At 33.0% G+C, this 18,495-nt stretch overlaps 1 protein-coding gene across 1 annotated transcript in view; it reads right to left on the minus strand.

Moving 5' to 3' along the window:
- Nucleotides 1-18,495, minus strand: part of LOC113511713 (uncharacterized) — a 68,220-nt gene that overhangs the window by 7,819 nt on the left and 41,906 nt on the right. The window contains exon 2 of the mRNA XM_026895418.3: nucleotides 1,032-1,090. Coding sequence (XP_026751219.1) covers nucleotides 1,032-1,090 — 59 coding nt within the window. The remainder of the gene's footprint in view (nucleotides 1-1,031; nucleotides 1,091-18,495) is intronic.

The following is an 18,495-nucleotide window of genomic DNA, read 5'->3' on the forward strand; positions in this document are numbered from 1 at the left end:
GTGACACGTGTCTTATTCAGGCAAATTATTAGACAGCTGCTTGGAACCTATTGTTGCAGATTAGGCGTCGAACACATACTAATGGTAGTGGAATTATACAAAATAATTCTATTCAAATAATCAATGAATATTTTATTTAAATCATTGAAATAAAATTTCCTCGCAACAAAGATAAGACACGTAGAAAGAAGATGCCAAATATTATGCTTGATCTATGATCTGACAGAATGCAGGCTACATAAGCAGCTAGATCTAATTTTAAATTCGAAAAACGAATTAAAATTTGAATTAATATCAATTTAGTCAAAGACAAGAGTACAGAAAAACTTGTACATTTAGTTTATGTTACTGTATGAAGATGGTTTTATAAATATTTTAATATGTATAATAAATTTAAAAAAAAAACGCTGGAGATAAAAAGGTTCTGTTACGTAATGGAAAGCGAACATTATAATACCTATGATGCATTATGCATTTTTCTAGATTAGTAGCTAGATTTATTCCAGTGTATCGCAAAAACTATTTCTGACCGTGAAAGATAAGTGTGATGGTAATCAATCAATCATTTTCCTCTGGTTTTTCCCTGAACTCAGTTCTTGGTTAGGAAACCGGAAGGTTATAAGTACACACAGATATTTTATTGTTGAGTAGCGATGGAAACCATACTTCATTATTAATTCTGTTGAGATCAAAGGCGTTTTAAAGAATATAATTCTAAAAAGCGGGAACTGTTACCTGAAATTTGAATCGTCTAATCCAATGTGTTACCAACTTCTAAGTGTCGGGGGGAGGGGAGGTTGTTAGTAACGGGTTCTAGTGGTAACGGGTAGTTCGTAATCAGGCTTTGGAGATGTTTTAAAAAGGATGCTGAAGCTCATCTTATTTATTAAGTTCTTATCCAGTTTAGTCAGTTAGGGATTTTTATCTTGCAGACAATCCCATATTTACAATACAAACAATATAATTAGATACGGCATTTCCATTTAATTCTAACGAATTTGTATTTTAGTAAGTTAAGTATATCTACCCACCTGTCCAGCAGTATCACAGATTTCCACGCAGACCGGCCGGTCGTCTACGTTCACAGCAACTGCAAATAAAAGAGAATCCATTTAGTACAAACATAATGGAAAACACTAATGTTTAGTCATAGATTAATGCTGTATTAATTACATATTTATTATTAATAATAATTTATCTCTCTCATTACCTAACTCACATTACATAACTGTGTACTATACGTCTAATTATAATAAATAATGTATGTAAACACAGAGATTAACAATCTGGTTACAAAAATAAAGGTAATCGCTAAGTAAATAAAAAATTACTTAAGAAACGGCTTAGATTATATAATCCATATAAAGTTGACCCGTTTTTAGAGCTTTATCCATATGGATAAAGCTCTAAAAACGGGTCAACTTTTTGTCAGCTAATTAGAGAGATAGATAATTTATTTGCATTACTTACAGCACACAAATTATAACACATACAAATATACATAAAAAGCGAGATGAGAGAAATTAAATTAAATTGATTTTGACAATTAATTAATTTGGCAAAATAACTGATTCTTTTTTTATCAGTGTTCTATATACTTACGCACACAATGTATCATGACGTATTATTTAATAAATAAAATGAGTATTTACGCTTTAAAAATGTACAGAAATTATAAGACAAAATAAATATAGAAATTATAAAGGAATCACTCATAGCTATTTATTACGCAAAATTGTATGAAAAAGTTAACCCGGTTTTTTCGAAGCATTTGTATGGAGATACTCTATCTAAATAATCTAAGTAGAATACGGCTACTAAATTTAATTTAATTGAAATAAATAAATTGAATTTAAATTTAAAATTACCTAACCGTGACTGTAATTTTTAAATATATAAGTATTATATTTATATAATGTAAAAACCATTAAATTTCTATGTAACTTTCTAAAGTACGCACTGCAGCATTACCTAATAGTAAAGTAATATTTAAATGTCAATAGCATATTGCTGAACGTAGTCAACGAATTGGCTTTAAATTAATAAATTAAATGCTGATATGTATACGTATTTGTTACGAATGAATTTATTGAACTTATTTACGCGATCCCTTATGGACAAACCAGTGTAGGACAACCCCTAACAGATAGTGACCTCAAATGCATTGCAGGGAATCAGTGGTCGTAGGTGGCTCAGAACCGTTCTTTATGGCAGATATGGGAGGCTTGTGTTCAGCAGTGGTCAGATAATGACTGATATGATGTTGATGATGATAATGATTTAGACGGACATTGTCAAAGAAATAATGGACGATTTTCAGCAAGTGCGATTATTGTTTAATTTCGGTGTTTTTGTTTTTGGTTTCTAATCTACAAAACCACTTTTAGTTGCTCTAAAAATGGAACTACGGAAACGATTTCGATAACATTTGTAAAGAACTAATCTGTAGGTATATCCTTTCAGATATAAAAATAATTTTCCAAATCGGTTTAGAACTGAGTTGTAAGGTAACAAATATAAAAGAAAAAAAAACAGCTGTATTGAGTATCTTCTTTTTTTTTTAAGTCGGTTGTAACTGGGGGTAGTAACCAGTTATTTATGCAGACTGGATGATTTTACCTTGTCCGCCGACGTAAGTAATGCTAATGAACTTTTTTTTATAAACGTCCCATCAATAGGCAGGTAAATGCTAATAGCATTAATTACTTAGAAACTGTTACATCTATAAATGGACGTTTTTATAAGCAATGTATGGAAGACCTACTGTTTTTACTGGGTTGAGTATGTAACTAAAGTCGAGGCTACATAGGTCGCGATATATCAAAACGATTCCTGTTAAGACTAATGACTATGGATTAGTAGTAAAGTACATAATCTAGATAGAGAACGAGATGACGACTAGAATGTTCTAGTACATCCGGACAGGGGGGAAGGGATTAACCTCCCCATTACTATCGTTATACCCTATCAGGTCGATCTTCACGCGGTTCCCCCTGGAAACTATCGTGACTAATTTATCGTTGAATTCGTCACGGTGTAACTGACCTGCCTTTTCATTCTCACCTATCACCTCTCACTGGTACCCCACTAGTGTATACCGATAGCGCAGGCGGGGTTACAATACCATTTTCACTTATTAAAAAGTACATCCGGATACCCGAACATCCAGATTAAATTAATCAGTCTTCAGCTATTAAAAATGAATGCGCTAAAATTTCATCCCAACCATCTGGACGAGTGGCGGTCCTCCACCGTGCGTTTTTCAAGGCACTTTCTCCCACGCACAACCATTCTTCGGAATCAACTTCCAGCAGCAGTATTTCCGAACCGATACGACAACATAATCTTTAAGAAAAGAGCAAATTCCTTTTTAAAAGGCCGGCAGCATGCTCGTTTGCCCCCTGTGTTGTAAAAAAAAGAAAATAATCATATAGCCCATCTGATGCCAAATGGTCACTAGCCTATGAACGCCTGCAACACTAGGGTTGTTAGAAACCCTAATATACCCTTTTTGAAGAAATCAGTACTGTAGTCTCTAGGGAATTATTAATCTAGGTAGCAATTAGATTCAACGAATGAGAAATTTTTGTTAGTAATGCGGACGCTATACACGGCTGTGTAGGTATATTACTAGCAATATACGCTGCTGGGTCGATCTCCACGAGATCTTTCTGAGAAATATCATGGTTAATTCCTAGTGAATTCATCACAAGGGGCCAATTGGCCTGACTTCATCCTCATCGTTTTTTCCTCTAATCATCAGAGTATCTTTTGTGAGGTACTATTAGAGTCTAATAGTACCTCGTCATTAGATATCATTAGTAAATGTGGGTACATTCATTCTTCATCTTTATGCATACAAAAAGCACTGATATTCACATTTGTATCCAGACATCAAATACGAAATTTAAAAAGATTTTATATTGGGTCCTGTACGTTTAATAACAGAGGTTACATTTCTTTTTTTGTCGTTTTTGACTTACAATTCTTTGGAAAAAAATATTTAATTTCACTGCGCATAGTACATGAAGATTTCTATTAAACAATATCCGTGACAGAATTATTTTGATATGCATAACTATGTTTAATAGTGTAATGTGTTATTATTCTATATTACTATATATGTTTATTCTTTTGATTTTAACTATGAAGATATATGCAATTAAATTATATCTCGTAGATACTTTTCCTATTAATGGAGATGAGTTCATTGACATACAATAATTTATAGTTTTTCTAATTTCGCCGTTCCAGTTTGTTACCTGATAACGTTTGTTAATGTGGTGATTCGCTTACCATGCTCCGGATATGCGCGGTAACGAAAGCACTAGGCACCTAGACAATATACTGTGTGCTTCACGCAAACATCCTGCGTTTTGTTAATAAACCTGTATAACTGGTCATTAGTATACCTGTATGTGGACATTATCCTTTTACAAAAAAAATATTTTAAAAGTTAGGTAAGGAATTATAATATTCAGCACGATGGTTTCCATGGGGGACCACGTGGAGGTTGGCCTGACAGTGTGTATTGTTAGTAATGGCACTGATAGTCCGCATTATTAACAATTCCTTTCCCCCTCATTGGCAGGTTATAAGTATACAAGAGTGAATCTTGTTACGATTAGCCTAATGCAGTTATTTTAACCTGGATAATATAGGAGTGGTTCCCGTTCGTGCCGCTAATACATAACAACTAAGTAACTAATAATAAATAACTTCCCTAAGTTTCTATCATTTATTATTTGCGACCTTATAATGTTTGCGACCTAGTTTACATGACATTTCATTGTATTATTCTTAATATATATAGCTGATCATCTTGTTGTGTGGTCCCGGCATAGAATGGACCACTCTTCTGCATTATGAGTGTCGTAAGAGACGACTAAGGAAACTTAAGGGTTGAGGGATGGGCAGCAGCGTACCTCTTACAACATCATCAAAACCTAACTGCGATTGCCAATCCGTCTGCCAATCGTAGCAACTACTGGTAAAACCCTCATTATGGAGGGGGGAAAGGGATTGTTAGTAATGGAGACTGAGAATCCCATTGCTAGCAATATACCCAACCAGGTCGACCTCCTCGCGGTTCTCCCTGGAAACTATCATGGTTAATTCCTGATGAATTCATCATGATGCGCTAACTGGCCTGTTTTCATTTTCATCTATCACCCTTCACTGGTGCTCCGCCAGCGAATCCCGTTAGCGCAGGCGGGGTTACCATTTTCACCCATTAAAAAAAACCCTTATTATGGAAGAGGCCTATGTCCAACAGTGGGCAATTAACGACTGATATAATAATAATAAAAAACATATAGCTGGATTTAGATTCTGATGATGAGTACCATAATAGTATCTAGTATACCAGAGGGAGACTTTGTACAAAAGTCGATTGCTTGGGTACCTCTGTCCCATTCGTGTTTCTACCGTGAAGCAGTTGTGTTTGCATGGCTGTGTTTCGGTTTGAAGGGTGGGATATGGCGTGAATTTACTGGGTACAGAGGAATAACACCTGAGTCCTCAGGAATGGCAACGCATGGGGGATATCATGGGCGTAACAGTATGTGTGTGTGCTGTTATGTCCATGGTATTGTTCATGTCTATAGGCGACGGTTATCACTTTCTATCAGGTGGGCCGTCAGCTTGTTTGCCATTCTAAGTCGTATAAAAAAAAGTCGTATAAATGATCTGTGGTACCATACGATATTTATGGTGATGTAACTACCTATAGATGACGATTACCACTTTCGACCGAGCCGTCAGCTTGTTTACCATTCCCAATTGTATAAAAAAAGCTAAGTTCGTGAATCAATCATAGATTATTATCTACAACACTGTAGTTTGCACATTCACAGTATGAGTTGTCGATCGTGGTAACACAATTACGAATTACAATACAATAGCGAGATAACGATGGTATTTTGTGACATAGTTACCCGACGACCGGACGGCGCCGATGCGACCTTACTCACAAAGGAGCTATCATTTTAAATGACCTATATACTTATATTGGACAGGAGATAGACCTATTAGGAGCAGGAGAACAGCTGACTAACTATTTATCAAAGCGACACGAAAAATTTAGTTAATTTTACTAATATAATAAAATTATAATTAGACTACGTCTCTACATAAGAGATATTTAAAAAACAATTGATGTCACTCCTAACACTTACATTAAGACTCTTAATAATAACAATAAAAGCGTAACGAACATTTTTTTTTTAAATTTTGTCTAATTGTCTGTATGTTTGTTTTGGTATGGTTCAAAAAGTAATATACCAATTTGGATGCGATTTTGACAGTTATCTTTCTGAAGATCTAACTTAAAAAATTATGTATGTTTTATCTCAATACGTAATCGTTTTTTACTTCTGAAATCCGCGCGTACTCTAGAAAAACCACAGCAAAGAAATATAGAATAAATCTATAAAGATACAGAATAAATATGAGGTAGACAGATGCATTTGTCAACTGTTGCCGTTATAAGGAACTTAACATTTGACATGTCCACATTTTGCTGATCATATAATCGTACCCATCGAAAACATAACATAAAATAAAAAATGTCAAGTCTCGCAACGCAGTTGTTCCAATACAAAAAGTTGTAACATCTCATGTAAAATCAATCAGTTCGTGTCTACGTAAGCGTCTATTCAACAACTTCGTTATAAATTGTTCTGATCTAATCAATTATCTATCAACATTTGTAGTGACTGTATCAATATAAGACATCTTTATTTTTATAATAAACGACTTGGCAATTGAACTGCAACATATTCTACTAGTAAAATGTTTACATTTACTTAGTAACCGAAATAGTTAATTTTGTATTAGATTTTCTTGATAGATAGATAGATGACCTTTATTACCATTATTAAGAAAATAAAAAATTAACACAATAAAAAGAAAAAAGAACAATTAATGTTGCTGGTAATAGAAGCCGCCTCAGCTGTTGCTATATATGTACAGCTCCAGCGAGATGTACCTATATAGCCCCTTAACTCCTTTACCTTTAGCATGCGTGCGGGTCGCCAATACCTATTTCTCGGATGAGAGACTCAACACGCTTACCAACAAATACATAATACATTACAAAACATACATAAAACATTACAATGAATACATAAAACATTACAACAAATTCACAAAAAATTACAACCATAACCGAAAAAAACTTCTTTTGTAATTATGGTGTAAATCTGTATTAATATTATAATTATAGTTTAATTATTATAGTTTGTAAGTTTGAATGTTTGGGGTAATCTTTTTTTTTAATATTACTGAGATAGCAACCAAGCCATAACCCACCTAATGGCAAGCAATTACCGTAGCCTAAAATCGCCTGCAATACCAGGGGCATTATGTGCAAGTTGCTGACCCGGAAGAAACCTCTTTACCCATTTTTTAAAGAACCCCATGCTGTAGTGTCTTGGAAAACTCTCTATTACAACTTACACGATTTTCAAAATTCTTTCACTGACTACTTTTTATTCTTGTAAATTAATTTCCCGAGGGTGTCGCCTCTTGGCGACTAAGAGAGGATGAGGGATGGGCAGCAGCGTCCCTCTTAAACATCTCTAAAGCCTAACTGCGTTTGCTAATCCGCCTGCCAAGCATGGCAACTACTGGCAAAATCTCCCAAGGGGGATTACATTTCATCATTGTTTTTTTTTATACAACTTAGAATGGCAAACAAGCTGATGGCCCACCTGATGGAAAGTGGCAACCATCACCTATAGACATGAGCAGTACCATGGACATAACAGTACACACACATACTGTTTCGCCCATGATACCCCCCATGCGTTGCCATTCTTGAGGACTCAGGTGTTATTCCTCTGTACCCAGTCAATTCACACCATATCCCACCCTTCAAACCGAAACACAGTCATGCAAACACAACTGCTTCACGGTAGAAACACGAATGGGATAAAAGTACCCAAGCAATCGATTTTTGTACAAAGTCTCCCTCTGGTAGTCTAGCCATTGTTCTCTTCCCATGTATGAGGAGAATATTAACTTAATATGGCTACCTTTACGTTGGCCAGATGATTTGGTACAGCTTTATTTAAGCGAACTATACTTGTTTGTAATTTCCTTAGACAACTCTTACGACATCTTGGACATGAAAGTAATTAGTGTTACATTGTATTCTGACTCCAGTTAATTTACTTTTATCACCAGACGGTTTGTACTGACTCTTTATATCGACTAGGTATATAGTTCATTCTGTGTTGCAGATCTAATTTTAAGCTCCATAGTTTTATGGAGAATTCTACGAGACTCGGTACGTAGGTAGTTATAATGGAAGGCTTTTGCTCGTAAAATTTAAAACGTTACGAACAGGCCGGCCTATAAAAACCTAGCTCAAATTGTAGAGCCGAAATTGACAGGCGTTACTGAAATTGTTTGTAGGATTAGGGATATTTTTATATTATGTATTATATATATATGTTAAGTAGTATTTATGTGTTATATGCGTATTTCTTATGTATTATTATTTCAGTATGTTGCTATAATTATGTTACATATTTTTTACCACATCTGCTCTTCATACGCTTTTTGTTTTTACCTAATGGTTAACTGGTAGAGAATGTCATATGGCATTAAACTCGCCACTTGTACATAGTTTTATTATACAATAAAGAATAAATAAAATAAATAAAATATTTTTAAATATACTGAGATGAAAGAGACTCTGCTTAATTTTTGCATGAACCTATCAGTATGAAAATATCAACATCGTAGACGGCACAGTGTATTCTGCGATATTCATGGCAATATTTGTGTCTATATATATATATATATATATATATATAGTGATGTAAGTCAGTTAGCCCATCATGACGAATTCCACAATAATTAACTAAGATGATTTCCAGGGTGGACTACATAGCGGTCGATGTGAGGGTATTTTACTGGAAATGGGGATCCCATTACTAATAATCCCTTCCCCCGACCGTTACCACTTTCCATCAGGTTAGCTGTCAGCTTGTTTGCTATTCTGAGTTTTGATAAATATTTATCAGTAAATATCAAACGATATCTTGTAAATGTAGATTAACAAATCTAGTTATAATATTATAATTCTATTAATATGTATTATGAATGCGTAAGTCGGTAACGATGGATGGATAGATGAATGGACGGATTTGTTATTTTTTCATGCAAAAACTATTAAACAAATTTAAATGAAATTTGGTACACGGATAGGTTATGTCTTAACTTAGCACGTACTCTATGTTTTACCTCACGCGGGTCAAGCTGCGAGATATAACTAGCATTTATATATTTAATAGTGTTGAGTACCAGCTTCTTTGCTAACATCACTAGATTATAAAAAAAAAAAACAATAATTTTAAACCACTTTAAAGATTTGATTGAAATTACATCCTTTTGTTCAAAGTGTTCAATATTTCACAATATTATGTTAACGGTACAGAATATTTTATCATGAATAAGATATGATCACGGTGAAATGAATTTATGGCGAATAATTCGATTCGTAAGAGTATAATCGCGTTTCTCGAATACGCGGAAGTATCGATAAAATCGTTATCGACGTTTCGGATCTAATTTAAAATCGGGTCAATTTTACATACGCTGCATAAAATTTCATTGCATTATGTTGTAAGAGCATAATAAAGAACTTATGCAAATACAATTTATGGCATAATACTGCCATAATATTATATTTTGTTTAATATTTGTACCGGATTTACTTATATATCATAATCGTTAACCTTAATAATCCATAAAGATCTTACTCTCGAGCGCTTTTCTAATCTTTTCCTATTACTGATATATGCTACTATCCTGTATATATATATATATATATATATATATATATATATATATATATATATACATTTATAGTATCCTATATGCTAAATCAGTGTATATAATACTTTTATATGTGTATATATATTTATATGATAATATCTACTTTGTCGCAGTAATTATTAGTGATATTTCCAAAGGCTAATTTAAAATCAATTAAATTTATAATGCTAAATTAATAAAAATACAAAATGTTTTGGGTTCTGTAAAATCATTACAAGATTTTATTTGAATAAAGCATATGTAAATAATTAGGTGTTTAGGTTGAAAATTCCAGAACATGTCAGGGTTTACCATGAAACGTTTTCTAAAATTTCGGTGTCGAACGATATACATTTTATATAAAAATTAAATGTATTAAAAATATTAAGCTCTATTTACTATCGGTATGAAAGAAAACATGAAATTGAGTAGACCCCAGAGCTCCTCAGGCGGGAGTTAAGTAAATATGTTTAACACAGAACAAAGTGAATACAAGCATTCCAGCTCTGATTTTCAACCATTAAGCGGCAAAATAAATATAAATACTATTTCTTTAGAAAAGTTCCAATATTTTTTTTATCACAGAGATACGTAAATACATTAAATAATGTTATTTATTAATTAAGAAATATTTATATAAAAGACAATATGCCTACAGCTGTTATTTTTATAAGATAGAAATAGAAATATTATATTTAGACTCAATTTAACATAAGTATATTTATATAAAAAAAAATTCCAAAATATAATTTAAAACATAAAATTGTTTTTATCCACACAGATAAGTAATTAAATATATGTTAAGGTCGTATTTTATCAAAATGTCATTCGTGTTTTTCGATCGAAATCGATCGATTATTGCACTGCGAGCCGGTTCAAGATAATTATTACAATTTATATTTTCACTAATTTATTTTGCTTTCGCTTACTTTAGTTGTTTTAAACAATTACGTATCCGCGGGTGTATTATTAAAATTTAATTAAATATTATTAAACGATTTCCGTTTAAATTTTAAGAAAGGAAACATAATATATATATATATATATATATATATATATATATAATATAATAAAGTCAACTACCGGACTGTGCAAGTGAACAGCGAATAAATAAATAAAATGTCCTTTTCTTGATGTTTCCTGGAAACACATGGGTTTATTGAATGAATATTATACTTATCGTGACATATAATTTATATTTTATACCTTATTCTGGACATAATTGATCTTTTTAATAAATGAATGTGTTTATTACTCACTCTTCATTAGTGTCAACTGATGTAGGAAATATTACGAGCCTTTATCATATAGTCTGGACTAGTAATTTATATTCGTATAATTTTATTATTTATACAATGTGCTTCGTTTATTATTGCATATAAAATAAATATTCAATAAAGAGCGAAACAATATTGTACCTAGAATATGCGATACAATTTAAAAAGGTCATGTTCACATCTTATAAATTTCACAAATGCAACATCTTATCTACAATGTTTCTAGCAAATAAATATTATTTTATTTTATTTCAGTGTATGTTGATCCGGCGTGAAATCGAACATTTACAGAAGGAAACGTACCTATTACTGCTGGAGATGGATAATATCCGATATATATTGAATTCTTTTGGACATTGATGACCGTATATACGAGTATATATATATATATATATATATATATATATATATATATATATATATATATATATATATAATTCAATATAATTAAGCAAGTTCGCCGTGTTGTCCCGGCATAGAATAGGCCATCCCTTCTTTTCCCGTGGGTATTGTAAGAGTCTACTAAGAGAGGGCGAGTTATGAACAGCTGCAACCCTCTAAAACATCTCGAAAGCCTAATTGCGGTTGTCAATCTGTCTGCCAAGCGTGGCAACTACTAGCAATACCCGCCATGGAGGAGTCCTATGTTCAGCAGTGGACAGTTAAAGGATATGATGATGATGAAGCAAGTTAAGTGTAAAGTAAATAACTCTAAATGGATAATAATATTGTACAATTAGTAAGTGCAATGCTATTGAAGCAAGTGTTGTACAGGTATACTTGTTTATTACAATATTTAGATATTATCAACCCTAATGCCAATGGAACTTATCAAGTTGCAAATGACTAGGAGTTAAACAATCTTAAATAAATTTCTACATTACTTTCGTTTAAGACAAACGAGCAAATGAAGAGTCTTGTCAGAGATAATCGCAAACGTCTTGTACATTCTTAGTTTATCAACAATCTTGAATTCCAATTTCATTACCAAACATACACACCGTACGTTCGCAACTACTGCGGGCTGTAAACTACAGCTGTTTATTAACCTGCCATGTTACTATGAAGACGTTTTGTTATTGAAAAAAACTGAAAACTAATACTGCTACCGTCGTTTCTATAGGGTATCTTTACCACAATAATTATTTACAAAATCAGAAATATGTACTTTTATTATATACTAATATTATTTAAATAATATATATATATATATATTTTTTTTACTTTAGTTAGAGGATAATAAATAATTTAAGATTGTGTTCTACAAAAAAAAACCGACTTCAATCGTGGCATGACTAGTTAGTTTTATTTAAAAACTTAACTAGTATACCGAATTTAATAAAATTTCTCTAAGGCTAATCTAAAAATATATCCTTTCAGATAAACAAAGAGTTTTCTAAATAGGTTTACAAACTTAAGAAAAGATCGAATCGAATTGAGAACTTCGCTTCTTTTTTTAAGTTGGTTAATAAACAAAAATTCATGCGTACTGGCATGTTACATTATCTAATTTAAATTTAAATACTTAACCGATTATTATAGGCCATCGCTTCCCGCGTCCAAGCGGGGGGAGGGCCGACACACTTCTTGTGTCGACCCTTACTAACACAACCTATTTATCACTAACACCTATTATATATATCTGGGAACGGGCGAGAGGGGAGAATTACAAATAAAAAAAAAAAAAAAAAAATTATATTATTAAAAAAAAAAAAATATATATATATATATACAAGAAGAAAGAAGAAGAGGCCACAACAAAGAAGACACCACGCCGGCATACACAGACCACCAGTGTATGCCGGCTCAAAACCCAGTGACCCGGAGGTAGTTGCCTCCGGAGATGCAGCCGGGGTAAAGAGGTTTACCCCGAGACCCCTACCTCACCCGCCTACACTATTAAGGCGGGCAAGAAGACCCGGATTGATTGATTCCTTTCCCGTGGGTGTCGTAACAGCCGACTAAGGAAGGGCGAGGAACGGGTAGCAGCGTCCCTTTTAAAATATCTCTAAAGTCTAACTGCGACTGCAAATCTGCATACCAAGCGTGGCAACTACTGGCAAAATCCCACCAAGGGGGAGGCTTATGTTCAGCAGCACTCATGCCGTACGACGCGTTGACTGATGCATGTATTCACTACGAATTATTTCAAAGAAATACTTGAACTCGTATTACGAGAAAAGTTATTTACGATTTTCCTGTTTATGCTAATAGAAGGCAACCAAATAGTTATATATATATATATATATATATATATATATATATATATATATATATATTTACATATTCAATATATTTTTTCTTATAATTCCTGTATCTTTTTAATGCATAAATACTTATTTCATTTATTAAATAATACGTTAAGATACATTTTATGCGTCAGTACATATATAAAACACTATTAAAAAAAACGAGTCAGCTAATTTAATAAGCTGATAAAAAGTTGACCCGTTTATGAGATTCGATGCTCTATTTATTTATTTATTTTCATTTATATTTTTGCGCACATTAAAATATGTCTACAGAATGGACTTAATGCCTAATGGCATTCTCTACCAGTCTCTATAAGTATATATATATCTCTTTTTTATCTATATAATTTAAGATTACCATGTTGTATAAAAAAAATTACCTTTATCTCTGTATGCATACTAACTAAATGGTACTAAAGGAGGTTAGTGACCAATGCAAATTGGCTTAAACAGTCACCAGTTCATTAAAAGTTTGCATTCTCGCGGCTTCATTGCGTTTACTTGTATCACGCAGACCAACTCATGCCATCAACTGCACTAATAAATACAAACTTGCACAATTAACAAATTATTAGAAGTTATGTCTATTGTTTTAGTAGTTGTACATATGTTACCGTATGGTACCGACATAGAATAGGTCACCCCTCCCTTTCCCGTGGGTGTTGTAAGAGGCAGCTAAGAGAAGACAGGGGCTGGGCAGCAGTGCCCCTATAAAAACATCTCGAAAGCCTAACTGCGGTTTTTTTAATGGGTGAAAATGGCATTGTAATCTCACCTGCGCTATCGGTATACACCGGCAGGGTGCCAGTAAAAGGTGATAGGTGAGGATGAAAAGGCAGGTCAGTTAGCTCATTGTGTCGAATTCAACTATAAATTAGCTACGATAGTATCCAGGAGGAACCGCGTGGAGGTCGACCTAATAAGGTATATTGTTAGCAATGGGAACTAACCTCCCCATTACTAAGAATCCCTTCCCCTCAGTCTACCTGCAGTTTCTAGTTTGGCTGCTAAGAGTGGTAATTACTGGCAAACACCCCAAAGGAGAGCCTTATGTTCAGCAGTTAAGGGCTGATATGTTGATGTCTTTTATCATAATGTCTATTGGTGGGAGGAAAGGGATTGTTAGTAATGGAGACTGAGAATCCCATTGCTAGCAATATACCCAACCAGGTCAACCTCCTCGCGGTTCTCTCTGGAAACTATCATAGTTAATTCCTGATGAATTCATCATGATGAGCTAACTGACCTGTTTTCATTCTCATCTATCACCCTTCACTGGTGCTCCGTCAGCGTATCCCGTTAGTGCAGGCGGGGTTACCATACCATTTTCACCCATAAAAAAAATGTCTATTGGTATACATATACATAATACAGAGATGTTAAATAATAGGGGAAACTATATATTTTACTAACTGCGATAGTAAAATATATAACATATCCATTTTGACCCATTAAAAAAAGTAGGTATGTTTATTAGTATACCTATTCATTCTAAACATTTCTATTTTATTACTAGACATTCTAAACTCAACTCCGAAGATGGAAAAGTGAGTACAGACGATTTAAATAACTACAGGACATTCTAAACGTGATCGTACCTATAACATATAATCAGATAAATTGTTTACGTGCCTTACAACTGCTCATTATTACTGATGCTTATACTAAATCGGAATTCACTCGGCTCGAGCCAATCGAGTAACAACCACCTACGATGCCGAGTCCATTTATGGAGTAAAGCAAAACGGAGTTACTCTTCTGAGCGTTTGCAAATGTATGGTGTGAGCGATAAACATATATGATTTAATAATTTCCATGCAGTTCTGATGGTAATGGTAATACAGAGGTACGGCCGTTTTATACCAGTGTTTAGTAAGTTGATAATTTTTTTTTTATACAACTTAGAATGGCAAACAAGCTGACGGCCCACCTGATGGAAACTGGTAACCGTCGCCTATATACACGAGCAGTACCATGGACATAACAGAGTATACTGTTTCGCCTATGGTAGCACCCATGCGTTGCCATTCCTGTGGACTCAGGTGTTATTCCTCTGTACCCAGTAAATTCACGCCATATCCCACCCTTCAAACCGAAACACAGCCATGCAAACACAACTGCTTCACGGTTGAAACACGAATGGGCCAGAGGTACCCAAGCAATCGACTTTTGTACAAAGTCTCCCTCTGGTGTTGGTGTTGTTCCTTAGGTAACTCGATTGTGGTACTCCGCTTATCTTCTCCTTTATTGCTAGTACATAATATTATATTAGATTACAAAAAAATAATGTAATATAAAAAAATCAGAAGAGCAAACAATCTAGAAAGTTTATTATGTTGAAGACTGCATGCACCGATCGTAAAAAAATTCTTTTGAATTATATAAAGCAATAATATAGCATAAATGAAGCAGTGTGCTCTCGAAGTCGACACATCATATAATATAGACAATAAACTGTCATGCATTTTGGGGAATTAATGTAATATTGTAACCTAAGTGTAATAATGTTAAAAAAAGTAGATATACATATATTTAGAGATAGAAGATAGATTATAAACGGGTAATTTACATATAGTTTGATAAAATTAGTGATCAATAAATCTTAAAAACTTCATTATATTTTTAGGGATTGGGCGAAATTGATATTAAATTGAATCGCATCGTTTTAAGTATTTTGCTTATGAAACTGATATTTTTTCCCTAAGACGTATGGGTTGAAATTGAAAAAATGAGACTCCAATACTAAGACAGTATATTCAGTTATTAAATTTAAAGGTACTAAATTTGTATATATTTTCACTTTTTTAATGGATGATAATAGAATGGTAACCCAGCCTGCGCTAACGGTTTACGCTAGCGGGGCACCAGTGAGAGATGATAGGTGAGAATGAAAATACAAGTTTATTAATCCACCGTGATGAATACACGTGGAATTCAGCACGATGGTTTCCAGGAGAAACCACGTGGAGGTCGACCTGTCATAGTAATCCCTTCCCACCTATATTCCTACTTATATTGACCTAATGTTTCTGACGCTTTCTCTTTTAACCTGCTCCCTACCATACAGCTTTGCATTCCCTCTATACTCACAGGGTCATTTGTATCCATATCTGTGTAGCGTCTGAGAGAATTAAATAAACCCGTGCAAATCCTAGTTCACCAAATACGGCAACTCCGGTTCGATATACATATGAGTAAGATATCATAATATATATACTTACCTAAACAATTATATTACTTTGTGAGAAACTATTAGTCATAGTAATTTAACAAAACAAGTCTGTTTAATAATACAATAGTAGACATATAATTGACGTAACATTTAAAAATAAATTGGTTTCAATTGTAGAAAAGCCTATATACGTTTTTACCCTGATTATAACAAAAATCTTATATCTTATACTTTCGGTTGTAAATATTGTGTTATATTGGTATCTATAATGTAAATACGTGGGGGTAAAGGGATTGTTACTAATGGAGACTGAGAATCCCATTGCTAGCAGGTCGACCTCCTCGCGGTTCCCCCTGGAAACTATCATGGTTAATTCCTGATGAATTCATCATGATGGGCTAACTGGCCTGTTTTCATCCTCATCTATCACCCTTTACTGGTGCTCCGCCAGCGTATTTCGTAAGCGCAGGCATACCATTTTCACCCATAAAAAAAAATATAAATACGTGTAATAAATATTTATATTATATATAAATATTATATTATATTCAAATAACTTCACAATTTGCTACTTATTACATTTATCTATATAAATATATAAATTATACAACCTCGACTAGAACAATGTTATAACTAAATTATTATTATAAGAAAAAGTAAGATATAATCTTGCTACTTAATATAAAAAAAAATTGTTTGAAATAAATTAGAATTTAAAATTATTTTAAACTTTATTCTCTATGGACTATATTTACAATAAATCATTTCGCTAAATTCTAAAATTAAATTCCAATTCCAGAATGGTGCCTCTGAATCAACTCCACTATTAACACATATAAGGACATGTGAATGATTCAAGTGTATCAGTTAATAACGACTTAATGATTTATAAATGCTCATTAGAATAGTCATTACATCCATATAAGTTCTTCCAGCCAATACAAACGCGAGAATACCTGATAATCTTGTGGCGCCACGTCTTTGTATGTACCTAATTATTATATTTTACTAATAAAGAAAAATAGTAATTTATCCATGTTTGTACATTGGAGATATTTAAGAAAAATTAATATGAGGCGTCTTAATAACACGAATAAATGCCAAAATAAAATTCATTTTTAGATGTTTTTTCTATCTGTATGTTTGTTTCCAAATTACACAAAAACTGCTGCGTCAAATTGAATGCAATTTTCACAGTTGTATTCCTGAAGGTCTAATTTAAAAACCAGTATTTATTTTATCTTGATACGCTTTCTGGAAATAATCTATTTCATTAATGGTTCTACATCTGAAATCCATGTGTACGAAGTAGTACATAAAAAGCCAATTTGAAACTAACTTTTTAAAATAAAAAGAGTACATTGATTGAGTGTATTGCTGATATTTTATATTATAACGAGACAATAGTCTTCATTACATCAGTTAGTCATCGCCATGATGCATTGTTTACATTGCTGGTATTGACAAACTGTCGAAGAAGCTGATACCTGTAGTGAAGTATGTGTAAGTATAAGAAAATTTAAAAAATAAATAATACATACAGCGCCATCTAGTCAGTAGCTAGCTAAGTAGTAGCTTGTACTATATGTGATAGCCGTTGTATAAATATTTCGTTAAAATTTATTAAACTATTTGTTACTATTACAACTATAAATCACAGATGTTATGACCATGCATCAATCTGTAACACGATTCCCTGTTATAACTTCTTCATTTTTTTTATATTGCTCTCCCTAGTAGTAGGTGCGCCCTGACCGGATATTAAGTTCCAGTTTGGAATTCTAGTATAATTGTTAATGCAAGATTTGTTATAACTCCTTTATCAATTAACATTCTTAACACAGTTCTTATAATAACTGTTCTCCTACTAATATAAACTCCAGCTAAATTGCTTAGATAAATAACTCTATTATATTAATTTATAAAGTTACAACCGTGTAGTTACGTTGGGTAATAGCACAGATATTAT

This window comes from Galleria mellonella, unplaced genomic scaffold (genome assembly GCF_026898425.1).
Source record: "Galleria mellonella isolate WM207_F2 unplaced genomic scaffold, CSIRO_AGI_GalMel_v1 utg213, whole genome shotgun sequence".
NCBI classification, from domain to species: Eukaryota; Metazoa; Arthropoda; class Insecta; order Lepidoptera; family Pyralidae; genus Galleria; species Galleria mellonella.